Source organism: Stegostoma tigrinum, chromosome 26 (assembly GCF_030684315.1).
Source record: "Stegostoma tigrinum isolate sSteTig4 chromosome 26, sSteTig4.hap1, whole genome shotgun sequence".
NCBI classification, from domain to species: domain Eukaryota; kingdom Metazoa; phylum Chordata; class Chondrichthyes; order Orectolobiformes; family Stegostomatidae; genus Stegostoma; species Stegostoma tigrinum.
In genome coordinates this window covers 11,223,656-11,245,424 of record NC_081379.1, presented here as the reverse complement: position 1 = coordinate 11,245,424, position 21,769 = coordinate 11,223,656, and the positions used below count along the sequence as shown (strand labels likewise).

Here is a 21,769-nt window from a genome sequence, read left to right as displayed (position 1 = left end):
GGTTATTGTTCCCAATGTTAAATGCTGTGTCTCAAATATCACTTTCAGTCCTTGCATTTTGATTGTATCAGGAGTCATTCCCTCAAATTTGTTTTTTTTCTGCTGGATTTCTAACCAATCGATTCTCTTTCTTTCCTCAGCTCTCCCTGTCCCCACAATCCAGTAGATTTTAAAATCCAAGTCTCACCTTGCTGTGAAATAACTCCAGAGGCTGGTGTCCCATCACCAAGTCACCCTTTATTTACACATGCACAGTACATGACACTAAACCAGCTAGCACAGAGCTGACCACAAGGGTGAAGAGAACCCCTGATACCCCTGTTTATATCTGTCAGCCAAGGCTCCCTGATTGGACCTGGTTAACTGCCCCAATCAGGGAACTCATATTCTATGAGGTCCACCTGGCTGACCCTGATCTAGTTACTACATTCCTCCCCTCTCTAAGCCCTGAGATGTAGGCCCATTCTTTTTCTTGTAGCTTCTCCCGGGTGTTTTCACACCAGGTTCAGTTCTTCCGACTCTGCCTCAGACACGGGTGTTGCGTACTGGACTGTGGCCCACCTCTTGTGCCCAGACCATTTCAGAAGCAATTAGTCCTCTTCAGGTGGTAGTGTTGCTAAGGCTGTGGCATCTGCTGTGCCTATTTCATCCTCAGAGTTTTCTTTGGTGCTAGGCGGAGGCGGGGGACAGAACCTAAGAGCTCCAACAGCCTTGCTGAATTTCTGAGGGGCTGGGTAGGTTTTGCTTCTTCCCTGTTTGCAAGGCTGCAGCTTTCATTAGGGTCCACCTGCTTGCTCAGGATCGCCTCACCTCCTTGAACTTTGTATGTCACGGGACCTAAGGTTACATCGACCATGCGTCTTACACTTGCAGGGCCATTCTAGTGGCTTTGGCACCAAACATTGTCCCCTGAGATAAACTGTCTCTCTCGCTTAGAGGAGTCTTGTGTCCAGCATTGGCATTCCTGATGCTGTTCACCCTTCAACCCAGGTCCAGGAAGATCACATTTAACCTGATGCAGAGTCTTCTCCCCATTAGCAACTCTGCTGGAGCTATCCCTGTAGCTGCATGAGGGGTGGACCTATAATCAAACAGGAACCAGGATAGTTTGAAGCTGCAGGCTATTTCTTCAAGCCTGTATTCAAAGTTTGGACAGCTTTTTGTGCCAGGTCATTGCATGGAGTTGTCCTTACATGCCTAATGCCATCCAACTTTAAGAAATACTCAAACTCTCTGCTGGTAAATGATGGCCCATTGTCTGCGACCAATACATCTGGGAGTCTGTGTATTGCAAAAGGTGCTTGCAGCATTTCAAATCCCGGCGTTTAATGAATGAACTCTATGCATGTTCAACCACTTTGAATGGGCATCCGCAATGACTAAGAGCATAGAACCCATGAAAGGATTGGCATAGTCAATGTGTAACCGAGTCCAGCATTTACCCGGCCATTTCCACGAATGTTGGGGAGCTACTAGAGGTAATTTTTGTTCTTGTTGGCACTCTGGATACTGCCCCACCAACACGACTATGTCTGCATCCAATCCTGGCCACCAGAAATAACTTCTCACCAGCATCTTCATTTTTGAAACCCCATGGATGACCCTAGTGGACTTCAGCCAGTATCTGGTGGAGACCTCTGCTGGGGTCAGTCCCTCTTGCTTGCCATAATAAAATGCTGTCCTTGAAGGTGATCTAGTCTCTGTGGGTTCAAGAAGGTTTCAGTCCTGGTTGTGATGGCCCTTTGGTTACTCCATCACCACCAGTTGTTTGGCTAGGACAGGATGTCTTTATGCCCATGTTCTGCTATTGCCAGAAAGTTGTCCAGAAAGTTTAAAACCAGAACAGAGTCTTCCAGTGGAGGGACTAATGGTGGTATATCCATGAGAGGGAGACAGCTGAGAGCACCCACTTTTACCACTTGGCTTCATGGACGGTGTTCCAACTTATAATTGTAAGCATTTTGAATATGAGCCCTCTACTGAATTTGACCTAAAGCTTTGGGCAGCATGGCCCTGTCCTCTTTAACTAGGCCTAGCAGGGGTTTTGTTGTCTGTTATTATTACAAATGTACTTCCATAAAGGAACTCACTCACACCGAAGATGACCGCCAAACCTTCCTGCTTGATCTGGGTGTATTTTTGTTCAGCATCAGTCAAAGTCTAGAAGGCAAATGCATTTGAGCTTTCCTTTCTACAGGGCCACTGGTGAGCCAACACTATGCATGTCAGCACCACTCCTTGATTGGGATCGTAGTGGGCCAACTTCTTAAACGGCACTAACTGCTTCTTCACTTCCCTAAAGGCTACTTTGTGGCCATGAGACCATTTCCAAGGCTGACCCATTTTCATTGGCAAATGTAATGGCACCAGGATGTATGACCTTTTCATAATAATTCACCAATCCTGAGCTCTGGTACAGACGTGGGAGCTGGGGCTGCTTTGATTGCTCTCACGTCTGTTCCAGCAGCTGTAATCCGGTTTTGTCGACTCTGTAACCCAGGTATGTGACTTCGGGCACTTGGAACACACATTTTTCTCTTCTAAAGCACACACCCGCCTGTGAGAAATGTCTAAGGACTTATGCCCAAGTTCTCCAAGTGCTCCTAATTGGCCTTCCCTGTTATTAGCATGTCATCAAGATAAATGGCAACCTGGGGTATACCTTGTAAAATGTTCTCCATCATCCACTGGAACATGGAAAATGCCCCAATTGGCAGTCTCATATACTGGCACAAATGCTTATGGGTAATTATAGCATAGTTCTGCGAATTCTCATCTAACCGCAATTGCAAATACACATGGCTCACGTGAAGGAAAGCCCTCCCACCAGTTTTGTGCAGAAATCCTTAACGTGAGAGATTGGGTATTTATCCAGCTGCTAAAAGTGATTTACCGTTTGTTTGAAATCCCCACACCAGCGAACATGACACGTTGGGCTTCACACTCGGTATGAATGGTGCTACCCATTTCATAAACTGGGCTAGTTTGATGATTCCTTCGCTTTCCATCCTCCTGATTTCTGCCTGTACTTTAGCACGTAGGGAAAATGGCACTGGGTGGGCCTTGCTGAATTGTGAAATTGCTTCTTAATACATGCAAGGTAGCCTTGGCCCCTTTGATGTTCCCAGAACTTCTTGAAAAACCTACTTAATTAGGACTTCATTCAGGCAGCCATTTTCTATTCCAAAAACATTGAGACAATCAAGGTGAATCTCACTCAATCAATTTCGCTCCATCAAGCTCGGGCCCGAGCCTTTTACTACAATTAGTGGTAATTAAACCAGCTTCTTCTCCAAAGATACTGGTAATGATAATACCCTTAATCTGTGAAGGTTCCCTGGTATATGTTCTCACTGTAAGGTCTTACACCAATTTAAGGGTTGGAGTCCAAAGCAAATTTTGGCAAAGACTGCTTCTATAATCACTGATAACAGGCATGCCGGTATCAACCTCCGTTAGAACCGGGTGACAATGTAACCAGATGTTTAGTTTGATTGATTCTGACCTGGATGCTGCCAAGCATTTCAACTGTACCAAGCCATTTGCAGGTGCACTTTTCAGGGTATACACTCTCCTGGATGCCGTCCTATGAGTTCTTTTACTCAATTCCAGCCTACTGGGTCTCTTTAGCTGTCTCTAGTCGATATAGCTGCAAGAACTACAATGGCTGCCCAGCTGGATCCTTGAGAAAATTTTAACCAATTGGCTGAGGCTTGGCTTTGTTTTAGGATTTTGCTGTGGTCTGACCTAGAATCTCTCTGTTCAGGATAATGTCCTGAGTGAGGCTATGTAATTACCTTCACTCAAGTGGTGTTCCCCTGAGCTCAGTCAGACTGGTGAGAGTGGTCACTTCCATCAGAATACCCTGAAACTCATAAGATCCACTTGCTCATTTTCCAATGATAAAGCCCGTTGTAGTGCCTGTTGAAGGCCAGTTGATCTTCAGCTAGTACGCGCTTTTACATGATCACATCATTAACTCCACATCCCAAACGGTCTCTCAGCAGCTTGCTTAGGATTAAACCAAACTCACCTGTCTCTGCCAATCATCTTAACTTTACCAAGAAACCCGACATGGATTCCCCAGATTCTCGAATTAAAATGATAGCACCTCAAAATTAGAGGAGGCTTGGAGTGCTAATATTCCTTAGCTAAATGCATCAACTCTTGAACGGTTTTAGTATCTGGTGCCTCAGGAAATGCTAGGATCCTAATAACCAAAAAAGCTGCTGGCCCTCAAGCTGGCAGGAAAATCACTCCTTGCTTTTCATCCACCCCAATGTTATTTGCCCAGAAAAAAAGAACACATTCTTTTCAGATACTGGTCCCAGTCTTTGATGGCAGGATTGAACAAGTAAAGCTTCGCAAATAATGGCAAGGTGCCAGAAATGCTTACCCTAACTCAAAAAGGACAGTTGTGAGCAAATTTCTTCAAGGGCATATTTTTCTTTCATAACCATGAAAATAACTCTATAAAGCCCAGTATCCTGTCTCCAAGTCACCTTTTATATGCATGTGCATAGCACATGACATTGACCTAGCTAGCATAGACCTAGCTCCTGGTGTGAACAGAACCTCTGACATTCTTGTTTATATCTATCAGCCAGAGCTCCCTGATTGGACTAGGTTAAAATCCCCAGTCAGGAATCTCATATTCTATGAGGTCCACCTGACTGACTTCATCCTAATCAATACATATTACACTGTAAATGATGACCCAAACAGCATCTCTGCCCTTTAATACATTTCCGAATTTTAAGATATTATAGTGTAGAAAAGGAAGACTTGCACTCATATAGCTTTTTTACAACCTCAAGATGTGCTAAAATACCTTGCAGATAATTAAGAACTGCTGGAGTGTAGTCCTGTTAGAAACATGGCAGCCAATTTGCCCACAGTAAGCTCAAATTGACATTAATAGCCACGTAATAGTGATCAGATTATCAATTTTGGAGATGTTAACAGAACAATAAATATTCCTTTTAGTTGAAGGGTCAATAATAAGGGGCATAATTTTCAAGTGAAAGGCAGGAGATTTTGAGGGGATTTGAGTAAAACACTTTGACCTGGAGGTGGTGTGGGTCTAGGATGTGCTGCTCTGGAGGGTAGTTGAGATGGAAAACCTCACAACCTTTACAAAGTACATGAGTACAAAGTGTCATAACATTCAAAGAAATGGTCTAAGTGAAGGAAAGTGGGCCTAGTATAAATATAGTATCAGAGATAATGGGAACTGCAGATGCTGGAGATTCCAAGATAATAAAATGTGGGGCTGGATGAACACAGCAGGCCAAGCAAAGGGTCTAGGCCCGAAACGTCAGCTTTTGTGCTCCTGAGATGCTGCTTGGCCTGCTGTGTTCATCCAGCCCCACATTTTATTATCTAGTATAAATATAGAATAGTTTTTTGTCACTACAGACTGGATGGGCCAAATAGCCTGTTCTGTACTAGATGAGTCTGAGATTCTATTGCTTTTCTTCATGGATCCATGGGATCTTTTACATCCATTTGTGAGGGTAAACATGATCATAGTTAAAAATCAGATCTGCAGGTTGCTGTCGCTGACAATGCAACACCCCCTCAGCAGTGCACTCGAGTGCCACATTTTATTCTGGAGTGATGTTTCTAGAGTGGGATTTCAATCCACAATTATCTGAGGCCGAAGTGAAAAAAATTGTTCACTGAGACATGTCTGGCACTATATAGTTTAGAGAGTGATATATGTCAGCGTGTGTTGCTTCCAACCATCAGTATTGTTATTTGATGAACAAAATTCATTTGTCAGTCATTTTCATATTTTGTGTGGTGTCAGGGAACATGTAAATCACTTTTGAACAGAGCAATGTGCTTGCTTCAGCTCATAGTGAATTAGGCTTATTCCACCTGAATGCCTGGGACAACAATTTGCTGGAATATGTGATGACCACTAAGTTTGGGCAGCAAACTCTGATGAGCTGTCAAATCTGTTGTCTGCATTCGTTTGAGAGCTGTACTTGCCAGCATATAAATTCAGCCCTCAGTATCAGTTAGACACCATGTTCTGGAAGTGAGCACCTGATCCACAGGTAAGAGAGAAAGAGAAATAGAAACTGAGAAAGGGAGGGTAAGAGACAAGGAGAGAATGTAAGTGGAAAATCAGAATAGAAGGAGCATCATTAATGGAGGAAGCCTGAAGGGACGAGTCAATTAGGAGAAATATAGACCAGATATTAAAGTATATGTTGGATCAATGGTGATAATGGGAACTGCAGATGCTGGAGAATCCGAGATAATGAAATGTGAGGCTGGATGAACACAGCAGGCCCAGCAGCATCTCAGGAGCACAGATGCTACTTGGCCTGCTGTGTTCATCCAGCCTCACATTTTATTATGTTGGATCAATGGTGTTTTATTTTGAGAAGTTTAGTGAAGAACAATTTCTTTAGTACAGCACAAGATTGATGGAGATGAATTGGATATGTTTCCATTACATTAGCTCTGGATTTCATAGAGCAATGTTATGTGAGAAATATAAAAAGCAGTTACATTTTTACATGTTCAGATGTTATGCATTGCGAGGGAGCAAGTTATGAAATGCTGACTGGGGGAAACAGAGATGAGAAGGCGTGAGCACACAGAACAGGAAGAGTGTGAGATATATTTAACCACAGATAGTTTGAGCAGAATATTGCTTATATATACCAAACGGAATATGATTATCCAAGGATCTGCTTTTCTGATGACAAGTAGGACAACCAATTTGCTGATTGGAAATGGAGTTTCCAAATTTGCTCAGCTCAGTTTGAAGTCATTTGTTCTGTGAATTGATGTGTCACCTGTTTCAGATGTGAAGGTATTTACTCACTGTTTAATTCAGCGTGTGCTTTTGCTGTATTGGGACTTGGAACGGCATCCCTTCTCTCTCTTGCTATCAACTCCATATCATACCTGACCATCCAGAATGTCTCAGACTACAAAGAGCGCCACCCAGGAAAAAGGGGCTGCACCCGCTGGTACTGCTCCTGCCCCAGGCTCCAAGGGCTCGAAGACCAGAGAACCTGGAACGGGCAACTTCAAGGTAAGTGCAGCAACTGATTAAGTAACTCATCAACCCGGCCAAACGCAACAGGCAATAGGAACTGAAAGAAAGATAACCTCGCTGGGCTCAACTACACTCGCTCCTCTTTAATCCAATTTAATTCTTTGTTACCAGCTTCCTGAATCACGTTTTATCACCATTCATAGATATAATTATCTACTGAATGCATTTAAATTGATTTCCGTATTAATGTGTTTCACAAGTGCATTAGCCTGCAGCTAATAAAGAGCCTGCAATAATCTCCTTTTACAGTCCTGTTAGTGTTACCATTTTAACCAATGCCTCCTGGTATTTATATCCTTTCTCACATTGATCAACTTTTCTTGACTGACTGACAGAAGCTCTCTCAGGATCCTAAAAATGTTCAGTCAAAGCACCTTCAAATTATCTGCTTTTCCAAAAAAACCCCACCAGATTTCCTCAGTGCTTCCGAATATGTTCCCTCTCCTTGGAATTTCTGAGTTGTTGGTGCTGTTCTTAACCACATGGGAACCTTTCTCATCACAACAATTGGAGGCAATGGCCAAGTAGTATAATCCCTGGACTGTTAATCCAGAGACGCAAATAACATTCTAGGGACCCAGGTTCTAATCCCGCAATGGCAGATGGTGGAATTTGAATTCATTAAAATATCTGGAATTAAGAATCTAATAATGACCATAAATCCATTGCTGATTGTCGGGGAAAATCCCATCTGGTCTGGCCTACATGTGACTCCAGACCCACAGCAATGTGGTTGATTCTTAACTGCTCCCTGGGCAATTAGGGATAGGCAATAAATGCTGCCTAGCTGGTGACATCCTCATCCCATTAAAGAATAAAAGGGCGGGGGTGGAGAAAAAAACTAATAACAATCCGAGGATGGAAATGCGAAACATTTGCTTTTCCACTATTGGTGATGCATATGTTTGGAATGTCTCAGCTGTGAGTGTCCTGTTACTTTGGAATCTGGCCTGAGTTCCTCCTTCTATGTAGTGGGAGCAGCAGGGTGGCTCAGGTATTAGCACTGCTGCCTCACAGTGCCAGGGACCTGGGTCCAATTCCATCCCCTGGGCAACCATCTGTGTGGTGTTTGCACGTTCTCCCCTGTGCCTGCGCGAGTTTCCTCCGGGTGCTCCAATTTCCTCCCACAGTCACAAAGATGTGCAGTCTAGGTGGTTTGGCCATACTAATTTGCCCGTAGTGTTCATGGATGTGTAGAGTAGATGGATTTACAAAGGGAAGTACAGGGTTATAAGGACACTATATGGGTAGCATGCTCTTCGGCGCATTGGTGTGGATTCAATGGGCCAAATGGCCTGATTCCACACTGCAGGGATTCTATGATAATTCTCACAGATATCTGTAACAGCAACACCTCGTCTACCTTGCAGCTTCATTGTACAGTGAAGCTGCCTAGTGTGACCTGATTTTGAATGATGTTTTCTCCCTTATAATATTACAATTTACTAGAAATCCTGGAGTGTGCTAGTCAATAGAATTCTTGCAAACAAAATAATATGAAGTGAAATATTGTGTATCCAGTGTCATTTGGCATCAATGGCCCTAAAGTTTCAAGTTGTTTTCTCTCTGTCTCCTGCAGTCACCTTGTTTGAAATCTGGGTGCAAGGTGGCGCTGCTCCTGGCATGCCCTCCTGCACTCTTTATTGAACTAGCATTGATCCTCTGGCTTGATGGTATTGGTTGAGTGGGGGATATGCCAGACCATGAGGCTGCATATTGTGCTGGTGTAAAATTCTGCTGCAGTTGGTGGTCCACAGTGCCTCATGAATGCCTAGTCTTGAGCTAAAGATATGTTCAGGGTTTAGCACAATGATAGCACCATTCAACACGATGGAGGGTGTTCTCAATGTGAAGGTAGGAATTAGTAAGGTTAGGTCTCATGGGATTCAGGGAAAGCTTGCCTATTGGATACAAAATTGGTTTGATGGTGGGAGACAGAGGGTGATGATGGAGGGTTGTTTTTTGGACTGGAGACCTGTGACCGGCGGTGCCCCACAGGGATCAGTGCTGGGTCCACTTTTGTTTGTCATTGTCTACAAAGAATTTCTATGAGAATTTAGGAGACATGATTAGTAAATTTGTGGATGACACTAAAATCAGTGGTACAATCGACAGCAGAGAAGGTTATCTAAGATTACAAAGACATCTTGATCAATTGGGTCAGTGGGCTGAGGAGTGGCAGATGGAGTTTGGATAAATGCAAGGTATCACATTTTGGTAAAACAAACAAGGGCGGGGCTTATACATGGTAGACGCCTGGGTAATGTTGTCGAACAGAGAGGCCTAGGAGTTCACATACATATTTCTTTGAAATTTGTATTACACATTGCCAGAGTGGTTAAGAATGCACTTAGCACGCTTGCCTTCATTGTGTAGACCTCTAAGTATAGAAGATGGGATCAGAGATAGCAGGAACTGCAGATGCTGGAGAATCTGAGATAACAAGGTGCAGAGCTGGATGAACACAGCAGGCCAAGCAGCATCATAGGACCAGGATGACTGACGTTTTGGGTCTAGACCCTTCTTCAGAAAAAAAATTTGGATATTTTGGATAAGTACATGAATAAGGAAGATTTTGGAGGAACGCGGGCCAAATGCAGGCAGGTGGGACTAGTTCAGTTTGGGAACATGTTCAGTGTGGACTGAAGGGTCAGTTTCCATGCTGTATGACACTATGGCTATGAATTGCCTTTCGGCTTCTATGGTGTTTCCCAGAAGAATCCACTGATCCTGCTCGGTTTCCTGGCTGGCAGAGATCTTATTTTAACTAAATGTCACGCTCATCGTAATGAGGGAATGTTGGCTCTGCAAACTGGAACATCTCACTTGAAGTGGGGGCCAGGGCTGGATGTTCATGATGGGGATTACAGCTGAACCAGTTCAATATGGGCCTCGAACCCCCAGCAGGCCAACATCACTGACACCATTAGATTTTCAAAAGGGCACACCCTAATCTTCTCCATCTGGGTGTTGCAGAGCAGACCAGCATTTATTAGCCATCTCTAATTTCCCCTTAATCTCAATAGCTTGGTCGGGCCCTTTATAGGGCAGTTAAGAGTCAGCCACATTGCTGTGGGTCTGGAGTCACATGTAGGCCATACCAGGTAAGGAATGCAGATTTCCTTCACTAAAAGGGCATTAGTGAACCAGATGGGAGTTTTCCTGACGACATTGTTAGCTTTTTATTCCAGATTTTTAAAATTGAATTTGAAAGATCTGCTGTGATGGGATTTGAACCCATGCCCCCAGATTAATAGCCTGCGGCCTATGGAATACAAATGTGATGAAGTGACCATCAGGCCTCCACCTCTCCTAATTGGCCCAGTGTTGAGTTTGGTGCCCACTTAGTGGCCCTCATGATGGAGGGTGATTCTTCAAAACCAAAGGGCAGCCATTTCCAGGCCTTTCCTTGCCCGGGGGCTATGGTGGTGAGCTGAAACGGAGAGAGTTGGCAGCCTCAGGTCCACTACAAATCCACACAACATCAGCCACACCATCGGGTTGAATGGTGGAGCAGGCTCAATAAGTAAAATGGCCTTCTCCCGGTTCCTATGGGAGACATTTCCACAAGTGCCCATCAGCTTCTGGTTTGAGCTCTCAGGCCACTTTGCTCAAGTGATGGCAACTATGTACCACTCGATGGGCACTGCAGTTTGACTGTTTGATTGGAACAGCTAGGTGCATGTTTCTGAATGCAGCTTTGATGGGCTGAAGGCTCGTTCTCTGTGCCGTTGACCTCTTTTTGTATTTTTATTAACACTAGCGATTTCCTGCAGCAGGCACGATGAATAATGACTTCAGTTTATGTTGACAGTTCCACATTAACATGTCATCTTCCTGTTGTGAGCATTGAACATTTGAGTCTGTTCCTCTCCAGCCTGTTAACAAGCTCTTCAATGGGCTTAATAACTTGGAGACGTGTGGGTTCTCCGCTCACCCCTACCCTCTCTTTAACAATTCCCATGACCCTTAGAATTGTAGGAAGACTGACAGGCTTTGCCAAGTGCTCTCTTTTTGGAACTCTCTGCATCAAAACATGAAAATCTTACCCACTCCGCCCCCAACACCTACCCTGTGTCAGCAACAAGCATCTATCCCCAGGTCATGTGCAGCATCACCTACAGCGAAGCTCGCTCCATTACTAACAAAATTGAGCAGCCACTTTCTCTATCACATAGCTTGATGTGAAGTGCTCACAACAGTGCTGAATTACAGGCAACTATATGCACATGGCCCACGGTTGCTGTGTTGAATTTGTTCCAAATTCAGGAACGAGTGGAGAGCTTTCAAATGGCCAGTCTGAGATAGCAAGGACTGCCGATGCTGGCATCAGAGATAACACAGTGTGGAGCTGGAGGAACATAGCAGGCCAGGCAGCATCAGAGGGACAGGAAGGTTGACGTCTCGGGTCAGGACCCTTCTTGGCCGTTTCTGTGCTCCTCCAGGTCTACACTGTGTTGTCCATGTCAACTGGTCAATCTGACTGGATTTGAACCCACAATCTCAAGCTAATGAGCCTGGTGTTAAAATTGGCCATTTCTTGACAGATGTGTGAATAGACCGGGAATAGAGGCGTATAAACCAAGCAGAGGTAAAATGTTTTAGTTTGGGAATGCATTGTGTGTCAACACAGTGTCGGTGGGCCAAAGAGCCTGTACTTATGCTCCACTGTTCTTTGTGTTCTTTGTACATGTGCCCCTAAAAAGCTCGCTCAACCACATATTCTCATTGATAATGGGAACTGCAGATGCTGGAGAATCCAAGATAATAAAATGTGAGGCTGGATGAGCACAGCAGGCCCAGCAGCATCTCAGGAAGACAAAAGCTGATGTTTCTGGCCTAGACCCTTCATCAGAAAGGGGGATGGGGTGAGGGTTCTGAAATAAACAAGGAGAGGGGGGGAGGTGGACCAAAGATGGAGAGAAAAGAAGATAGGTGGAGAGGAGAGTATAGGTGGGGAGGTAGGGAGGGGATAGGTCAGTCCAGGGAAGACGGACAGGTCAAGGAGGCGGGATGAGGTTAGTAGGTAGGAAATGGAGGTGCGGCTTGGGGTGGGAGGAAGGGATGGGTGAGAGGAAGAACCGGTTAGGGTGGCAGAGACAGGCTGGACTGGTTTTGGGATGCAGTGGGTGGAGGGGAAGAGCTGGGCTGGTTTTGTGGTGCAGTGGGGGGAGGGGACGAACTGGGCTGGTATTGGGATGCGGTGGGGGAAGGGGAGATTTTGAAGCAGGTGAAGTCCACATTGATACTATTGGGCTGCTGGGGAACCAAGCGGAGGCTTGGGGACCGCTTTGCAGAACACCTCCGCTCGGTTCGCAATAAACAACTGCACCTCCCAGTCGCAAACCATTCCCACTCCCTCTCGCATTCTTTAGATGACATGTCCATCATGGGCCTCCTGCAGTGCCACAATGATGCCACCCGAAGGTTGCAGGAACAGCAACTCATATTCTGCTTGGGAACCCTGCAGTCCAATCGTATCAATGTGGACTTCACCAGCTTCAAAATCTCCCCTTCCCCCACTGCATCCCAAAACCAGCCCAGTTCGTCCCCTCCCCCCACTGTACCACACAACCAGCCCAGCTCTTCCCCTCCACCCACTGCATCCCAAAACCAGTCCAACCTGTCTCTGCCTCCCTAACCTGTTCTTCCTCTCACCCATCCCTTCCTCCTACCCCAAGCACCTCCATCTCCTACCTACTAACCTCATCCCACCTCCTTGACCTGTCCGTCTTCCCTGGACTGACCTATCCCCTCCCTACCTCCCCACCTATACTCTCTCCACCTATCTTCTTTTCTCTCCATCTTCGGTCCGCCTCCCCCTCTCTCCCTATTTATTCCAGTTCCCTCACCCCATCCCCCTCTCTGATGAAGGGTCTAGGCCCGAAACGTCAGCTTTTGTGCTCCTGAGATGCTGCTGGGCCTGCTGTGTTCATCCAGCCTCACATTTTATTATCACATATTCTCATTTTACACGTTCACTGTTGTAACCAATAAAAGGAAAGTACTTTGCCAATAGTTTCATCCCAAAAGTCTCCACCATGTATTTTAAAAGAGAGACACCTCGAGAAGCACTGATCAAAAAAACCAAGGTCAGCCTCAGAAGCATGGACTAATTTGTTTCTTGTGGTCTGACTGCTTTTCTTCGTTTGCTGCAGATCTACGTCTATGAGCAGGAGAATTTTCAGGGCAGGTTCATGGAATTTTCCACCGAGTGCATGAACCTGTGCGATCACAACTTCGATAGAGTGGGCAGCGTCCGTGTGGAGTGTGGACCGTAAGTTACCCTCGAATGAACTCAAATGCCGTTCAGGCAGTGAGCAAAGGGTACATGAATTGACTTGTGGCCAAGCAATGTGTCTTTGATAGGTGTTTCACCCAATTCCAAACAGCCAGGTACAGGCTTCCTCTGGACTCTTATTGAAATGTAGGTCAGTGAAGGGATGAAATAGGAACAGGAGTTGGCTATTCAGTCCCTCGAGCCTGTATCATCATTCAATGAGATCATGGCTGATCTGCGGCCTAACTCAAATACTTGCCTTTGGCACTTATTTCTTGCTAAACAAATCAATCTCAGATTTAGATTAACAACTGATCCAGTATCAATTGCATCCATTTGTGGAAGAAAGTTCCCAAGCATTGACCACCCTTGGAGTCTAGAAGTGCTTCCTAACATCCCTCTTGAACAGACTGGCCCTAATTCGCAGACTATACACCCCGTGCCACCCCCCCACCCCCCAGTTCTGAAATCTCCAACCAAAGGAAATAGTTTCTCTATATCTACCCCATCATTTCCTGTTAATATTTGAAAACTTTGATCAGATGGCCCCATTAACCTTCCAAATTCCAGAGAAAACAGGTCTCTCTCATCCCTCCTCATAACTTAATGGAGTGCTTTGGAATTTCACTTTGCAGTTCTTCAGCGTGGACAAAGTCAGAAGTCACACGACACCAGGTTATAGTGTAACAGGTTTATTTGGAATCACTCAAGCTTTCGGAGCACAAGCCCTTCGCCAGGTACAGTGCGGGAGCAGGGCACCCAGACGCAGAGCTTATAGGCAGAGAGAGATCAAGGGCAGAGAGATCAAAAGATCATACAACTGGTATGAGTGGAGTGTGAGATGATAAGTTTCTGCTGGTGACCAAGAGAGTCAGACAGTGTGTAAAGTGTTTATAAGGTTAACGTCAGTGCTGTGCTGAAATGACAATCAGGCAGAGCCATAGGAACATACCAAAATATGACATCTCAGGTCAGGCATTGAATTGTAGGTGTGTGGGTTTGTTCAGAATCCGTCTCAGAGTTTTAATTTGAAATCAGGCTTGTTTTATCCCAAAAGCTGGAATTTATAAGATGTTATACTGACTGACTATGGCTACAAATTGTGCATTTTTGAACAAAATAGAATATATCTCAAATAAACAAACATCTGAAATAATTCACCCCATAGATTTGTGCTAGTGTGTGTATATGTGCTTGAGAGAGAGAGAGAGTGTGTGTGTGTGCTTGAGAGACAGTGTGTGAGTGCAAGAGAGTATATGTGTGTGAGAGAGGGTCTGTGTGAGTGCGTGAGAGTGTGTTTGTGTGAGATAGTGTAATAAGTAATTGAAAACCATGATAAAACCACATTCAATCCCTTAATCGCTGTCTCTGTCAGGTGTCAGTAGAAACCAGGTACATCCCCAAAAGAAACGTTTTTATATCTTGGAGATGTCTAACTCACAGAGGCTTGGGGCAATTTGTTCCCTCAAGATTGCAGTCTGTGTCTCCTGTGGGACACGGACAGACGTGGGGAAGAGAGCCGGCTGGGCCTAACTGTGTTGCACTTTCACAAGAGCCACCACCAACTCAATGGGCTGGATGGCCCCCCTTCTACACTGCACTCCTCTTTGATTCTGTGTATCCTCATCAACATAGCATGAGAAGCAGGTGAAAATGTGGGTGTTTGGCTGATTCTAGGAATGGGAGGCGAGTTGAAGATGGAACATTACCATCACCTCCACCCTGACCTGGGGCAACTTTCTCGAGCCAGGATTGGAGGGGACAAGGTGGCAATGACAGACCTACCCCACCTGAACGCAGTCCATCATCTATTAAACTAATGAATGGCCTGTCCACAGTGTGGGTGGGGCTTACAGCAGGCCACCAGTCCAATCCTGCAGGCAGCCGCTGGAGATGGCCTGTAGGTGGCAGAACAGCTGGGTCCTGAAACCCTCCTTACCTGCTTGTCGGGGGCTGGAGAAGAGGGCTGCTCTGTAGAGAGTTTCCAACCCATCTCCCCCCCAAAAAACCTTGGCCCTTGTACATACCCACCAACAATCACACCCCAGTTCAGTTTGCAGCCTGAGTGGAAGAGCCATTTTTAAAAAAAGAACTTAAAGAGATTCTTGGAGGGTGGTTCTTTCCGTCTTGAAGCTCCCTGTCCCTCAATCACTTGTTGAGAACCCCTGCTGACTTAGTAACTAAGCTCTGGCTCACCCTCCATCTTCGAGTCTGCACTCCCTACTCAGATGGTAAGCCTAATGTCTGGCCATGAATTGGTTGCCCTGGGGCAAAATCACAATGAGGGATTGCATCCCTGATGGTGCAGAGCTCCCTAATGAAGGGACTCTGGAAGACCACGGCAGTAACTCCAGTGCACTGTGCCTCTGCCACCGTCATCTATCACTTCGTTATAAGCCAGCTGGGAGAAGAATTCAGGCAACATTATCAATGAACAAACAGCTGCTTCTCAGAAAAGCCCTCCCTCTGTCTTTGAGCTGATATTAATTGTGTTCTGTCCCCATAGCTGGGTTGCATTTGAGCAATCTAATTTCCGTGGAGAGATGTTCGTCCTGGAGAAAGGGGAGTATCCACGCTGGGATTCCTGGTCCAACAGCTACAGGAGTGATCGCTTCATGTCTTTCCGACCAGTCTGCATGGTAACTTGCTCAGATGGAGCTGTTAAATACCTGGTGACTTTTGTTACACCAGAGCAACCCCATCAATCAAACATCAAATACATTTTCACTTCAGTCACCTCTTACTTACTCTCCATCAAACAGAGGGAGTGCTGAAGAAGCTCAGCACGTCTGGCAGCGTCTGCGGAGAGTGTAACAGAGGTAATGTTTCGAGTCCGGTATGCCTCCTTTTCAGAAACCAAGAGGAGGTGTCACCCCAGATTTGAAATGTTAACTGTTTCTCTCTCTACACATATGCTGGCAAGCCTGCTGAGAATCTCCAGCACTCCTTGTGTTGGTTCCAGATTTCCAGCATCCACAGCATTTTGCTTTTATCAACTCTGTGTGATGTTCCATGACTTTCAATTTAATTCCCATCTGAATTCCCCACTATCTACATTCTGGGGATTACTATCCACCAGAAACTGAACTGGACCATCATATAAATCCTTTAACCACAAGAGCAGATCGGATGCGAGGAACACTGCAGTGAGTAGGTCACCCTCTGACTCCCCAAAACCTGTCCACCATCGACAAGGCACAAGTCAGGAGTGTGATGGAATATGCGCCATTGCCTGGATACATGCAGCTCCAACAACAGGTGCTACATAAATCTTTATTTTCTATAAGTCTTTATTTTCCATCCTTGCATCCACATGGTCTTGAAATCAAGAGTCAGTGCAATGTCTCATATTTTTCAAGGGCATCAAGACTTTAGCGCTCCTTAATTCCTAGCTTTCCCTTTGTAACACAATCTAGATTTTGATTTAGATTTTATTGTCATGGCTACACAAGTACAGCAGTATAGTCGAAAATGTATAATGTTACCACACATGGTACCGTCTTAGGTACAAAGACATCCACGTGCAAAACACTTAGGTACAAAGGAGCAAATGAATCAAAGTTAAAAAAGTTAAGCATTACTTTGATAAAACAAGTAGAAAAATAAAGAAATAAGGTAACAGTTAATGTCAAAGTCCTTCTTAATATAAACTAGAAAAATAAAGGAATGATATTAAACTGTTGTAACATAATAATCATCTCAATCTCCCTACTCTGAACTTTGGGCCTTGATTATTCTTTCGCAGTTTAATTAAAAATAAACTTCAGAAGTGAGATTACTGTTATGCAACACAGCATGTAATGAATTTTCCATCATGGAAACGGAAGGTCAATGTAAAATCAAAAATACATTGCTCACAATTTCTTTCATTGCTCTCAGGACGACCAGGAGCACAAAATCTGCCTGTTTGAACTTGCGGAATTCCAAGGAAATAAGATGGAGATCACTGAGGATGATGTCCCTAGCCTGTGGGCGTATGGATTCTGTGACCGTGTGGGCAGTGTGAGGGTTCCCAGTGGCACGTGAGTACCTCTATCACAAACCCATGGGCAATTCTTTCAATGAGGGCATGCACCATGGAGAAGGCAGGCAGGTTATCCTTGTGTAACATGCCCTGAGGCTCTCTGTGAAGAGACACTGCAAACAGAGCGAAGACCATTTGTGGCTCTGCTTGCATACAGTCATGAGCCTGAGTTTCAAGGAGATAAGGAAAAAGCCCTGATGCTGCTGAATTTAAAACAAACAAGTGGAGCAATTGTCACAATGCAGTCATCGCTACATGGGACAGACCTAAAGCAGATAGTGAAGGGGACTCGGAGAATGCAGCAGAATTTGGATAGATTGGAGAGTTGGGCAGAGAAATGGTAGGTGGAGTTCAATCCAGGCAAATGCGAGGTGATGCATTTGGGAAGATCCAATTCAAGAGCAAACTATATGGTAAGTGGAAAAGCCCTGAGGTAAATTGCACAGAGAGATCTGGGTGTTCAGGTCCATTGTACCCTGAAGGTGGTAACGAAGGTCGATAAAGTGGTCAAGAAGGCATACAGCATGCTTTCATTCATCAGGCGGGGTATTGAGTACAAGAGTTTGCAGGTCATGTTACAGTTGTATAAGACTTTGGTTCGGCCACATTTAGAGCACTGTGTAAGTTCTGGTCACCACATTACCAAAAGGATGTGGATGCTTTGGAGAGGGTGCAGAGGAGGTTCACCAGGATGTTGCCTGGTATGGAGGGCACTAGCCGTGAAGAGAGGTTGAGTAGATTAGGAGTATTTACATTAAAAAGATGGAGGACCTGATTGAGGTCTACAAAATCATGAGGGGTATAGACAGGGTGGATAGCAAGAAGCTTTTTCCCCAGAGTGGGGACTCAATTACTGGGGGTCATGAGTTTAAAGTGAGAGGGGAAAAAGTTTAAGGGAGATATGTGTGGAAAGTTCTTTACACAGAGGGTGGTGGGTGCCTGGAATGGGTCATCAGTGGAGGTGGTAGAGGTGGGCACGATAGTCTTTTAAGATGTATCTAGACAAATACATGGATGGGCAGGGAGCAGAGGGATACAAATCCTTGGAAAATAGGTGAGAGGTTTAGATAGAGGATCTGGATCAGCACAGGCTTGGAGGGCCGAAGGGCCTGTTCCTGTGCTGTGATTTTCTTTGTTCAGGCTGAGTGACCTTTTGAAAAACCTCTCTATGTCCATAAGAATGTCCCTGGCTTTGCAGTCTCTTGCCATTTCTTTATGTTATCTTGCTCATATTTCTATCATGGGCTGGTTGCAGTGTCAAGCCACCCTAGTGGAACACACCTTGTTTTCTGTTTTGACATTGTACAGCCTTCAGGAGTTAACAGTTGACTTCAAGAACTTCAGAGTACTGGCACTGACTTCCACTTTGATAGCAACAACCCCTCTACCAGTGTCTTCTTTACATGGGGTTTGGTGTCATCATGGCTGACTTACGCTCCTCTATTCACACTTATCATTATCAACTATTTTGAGGCCACATCAGACATCTGTTCCCAGCCCTCTTCGGTCCTGAACAAGTGTCATATCTGACTCGAGATGCTAACTCTGTTCCTGTCTCCACAGATGCTGCCAAACCTGCGGAGTTTCTCCAACAGTCTCTGGGATTCAAGTGCAATTTTCAGTCAGGGTTGGGCAGTGATTTTCTCCTCCCTCACCAGTTCCCACTTGACAGAGGTTGGGATACAGGTTCATAACCTCTGGCTACCCTCCTGTGGGCTATTCTCCCTGAATGAGCCTAAACAATGAGTGTTATTGGTCTCCATGGCTCTGACTGGGAAACACAGTTGAGTGTGATCTTGGATAATAAAATGTGAGGCTGGATGAACACAGCAGGCCCAGCAGCATCTCAGGAGCACAAAAGCTGACATTTTGGGCCTAGATCTTGCCCTCATTTGCCCGAAACTGGATATCACATCTGAAACCTTCTGACTGAGTAGTGAAACCCTGCCTAAGACTGGACAGTTTATTTACCAGCGATAGATTTCTAAGGTTAGGAGTATTTAATGGACTGTATGTTGAATTAAGCAGCAAAAACTTTAAGAGATTTCCAAGGGTCTGTTGTAAATCCACAGTTTATCACAAGCACCTTACCTGAAATAGTTAAAGGGAAACAAAACAGTGCGGGATCTGGAAATTCAACATTTAAAATGAAGGAAATATTCAAACTATCATTAAAAGGAGGAAATGATGCGTTCCCATTCCCTTGGTGCCCAACAGACTCAGAACCTTGGATGCCAAGTGCCCACTCTCCAAATGCCCTGGGCATGGTTATAGCTGAGAGAGAGAGAGAGAGAGAGAGAGAGAGAGAGAGAGAGACAGTCAAAAATTGTGCCCCACTCCCGCACAGCCAAGAACCCATCACCAAATCACCCAAATAATGATCTAAACAAACAAATTACAAACACTAAATAAAAACCGAAAGAACTACGGACACTGTAAATCAGGAACAAAAACAGAAGTTGCTGGAAAAGCTCAGCAGGTCTGGCAGCATCTGTGAAGGCAAAAAACAGAGTTAATGTTTTGGGTCCAGTGACCCTTCCTCAGTTCTGTAGCACTTTTTGTTCAGAGTTAACTTAATTTGGATCTGGATTCATATGCAGGTCAGAGCTGGTAAGGATGGCAGATTTCCTTCCCAAATGGGATTAACGAATAGATGCACTTTTATGACAAATGATAGTGGTTTTGCCATATGGTGAACTCAATTGCAGCCTTATATTGAATGAAATTTTTTGCTATGGTGGGATTTGAGCCCATATCTCCAGACATTAGCCAGTGGGGACTGGATTACTAGTCCAGTGACGTTACCACTATGCTATTGCCTGGCCCAAATCCCTTTATATTTTAAATAAACCATCACCAAAGCATCCCTGTCACTAACTAAATCGATTCCAGCACCTGCAGTAATTTGCTCCTAACATTTTTCAAGCATTGTAAACAAGAGGCAGTGCAACAACGCAGAGATGCAGGAGGGTAGGAAGGGAGTTGTAGGGGAAAATAATGCATTCCACCTCTCTCGAAAGGCTTTAAGGGTGTGCACTGTGTGTGGCCTCAGAGCAGGAATGCAGAACCCACCTTTTAAAACTAAACCACCGTAAATTCACCTTTGCTACCAATTAAATTTCAGAATCCCTGTCTATTTCACCCCCACATTTTCCCAATCAAACTGTTCAGCGATATTGCTACTCTGCTTGAGGGATTTGAACTCTGGTCTCCTGGCTCAGAGGAAGGGACACTACCAGTGCATCACCACAGCCCAGTTCAAAAATGTAAAGTCCAAAGAGCATCTCTTGCTCTCAGTCTACTCCATATGTGTTCTGGGTGATGATGAAAGGGACCTGCATTTCTAACACTGACAGGGAATGAGGGGGCTCAAGGAGGATGGGATAACAAAGTGATCAATGTCAGTGCAACACTTGATCTGCCAGGGGGGCAGGGTTTCAGAGGGGTAACGGACGCCTGATCTGATTATTTTCTTGTTCCTCGTTTTAGCTGGGTTGGTTATCAATACCCTGGATACAGAGGATACCAGTACTTGTTTGAGGTAGGAGATTACAGGCACTGGAATGATTGGTGTGCCCAGCAGCCCCAGATGCAGTCCATTCGCCGCCTCAGAGATGTACAGTGGCATCAGAAAGGCTCCTTCCAGCTCTCCACCCCCAAGTGAAGAAACCCTCAGAGTTCCGGCAAGCTGATGTCATTCATTTAACTTGATGGGATCATTTATCTGGAAGGCTCCAAGTATTGTTTTTAACTCACTCTGGTCAGATAATTTCTCTGCACCTTGCAATATAAAGCAGATTTTTCAGAAACCAAAAGATACTTTATGATGAAAATAAAGAAATTGGATGAAAGTCATTCTCTCAGCCTGGTACATGTGCGTTTGAGCATTTTCCGAAGATAATTGTTTTTCCTTTCAGTTTTCCCCTTGCCTCTTCTGGAGATCTGAACTCTTGTTGCAACCGGCTCCAAAAAAATATAAAGGGGTAAGAAATTGGAATAGCAGCAGGCCATTCAGCCCCTTCACTCTGCCCTGCCATTGAAGCCAATCCAAAATGGATTGGATATTCTTCTGCATGACACCACTGTCCCGCCCTCTCCACAAATCCCTTGATTCCCTGATAGATCAAAGAGTGATCGTTTTCCACCTTGAACCTGCTCAATACTTGACCATTGAAAGCTTTCTATGGCAGAGAATTACAATTCATCACCTTCTGAGTGAAGCTGTTTCTCCTCCTGTCTAGTTCCTAAACGATGGGTCTTTAATTCTGAGGCTGTGTCTCTGTGCTCCATGGTTTGGTGACACTTCACTTATGAGCCCACAGTGGGTGCTGTCTATGCCGAATATGGGTCCCATATATTTCACGAAAGTCCCTCCATAGCTGCC

At 45.0% G+C, this 21,769-nt stretch overlaps 1 protein-coding gene across 3 annotated transcripts in view; it reads left to right on the top strand.

The window, feature by feature from the left end:
• Nucleotides 1-21,240, top strand: part of crybb1 (crystallin, beta B1) — a 38,321-nt gene extending 17,081 nt beyond the window's left edge. The window contains exons 1-6 of one of the 3 annotated variants that reach the window (XM_048556314.1): nt 6,041-6,065; nt 6,857-7,057; nt 13,240-13,358; nt 15,868-16,000; nt 17,241-17,383; nt 20,875-21,240. In XM_048556314.1, the coding sequence (XP_048412271.1) occupies nt 6,941-7,057; nt 13,240-13,358; nt 15,868-16,000; nt 17,241-17,383; nt 20,875-21,049 (687 nt within the window). In that variant the 5' untranslated portion in view covers nt 6,041-6,065; nt 6,857-6,940 and the 3' untranslated portion in view covers nt 21,050-21,240. Of the gene's footprint in view, nt 1-6,040; nt 6,066-6,856; nt 7,058-13,239; nt 13,359-15,867; nt 16,001-17,240; nt 17,384-20,874 lie in introns of those variants that run through there. The other 2 variants (XM_059654836.1, XM_059654835.1) reach the window with 2 other exon arrangements.
• Nucleotides 21,241-21,769: the final 529 nt, after the last annotated feature.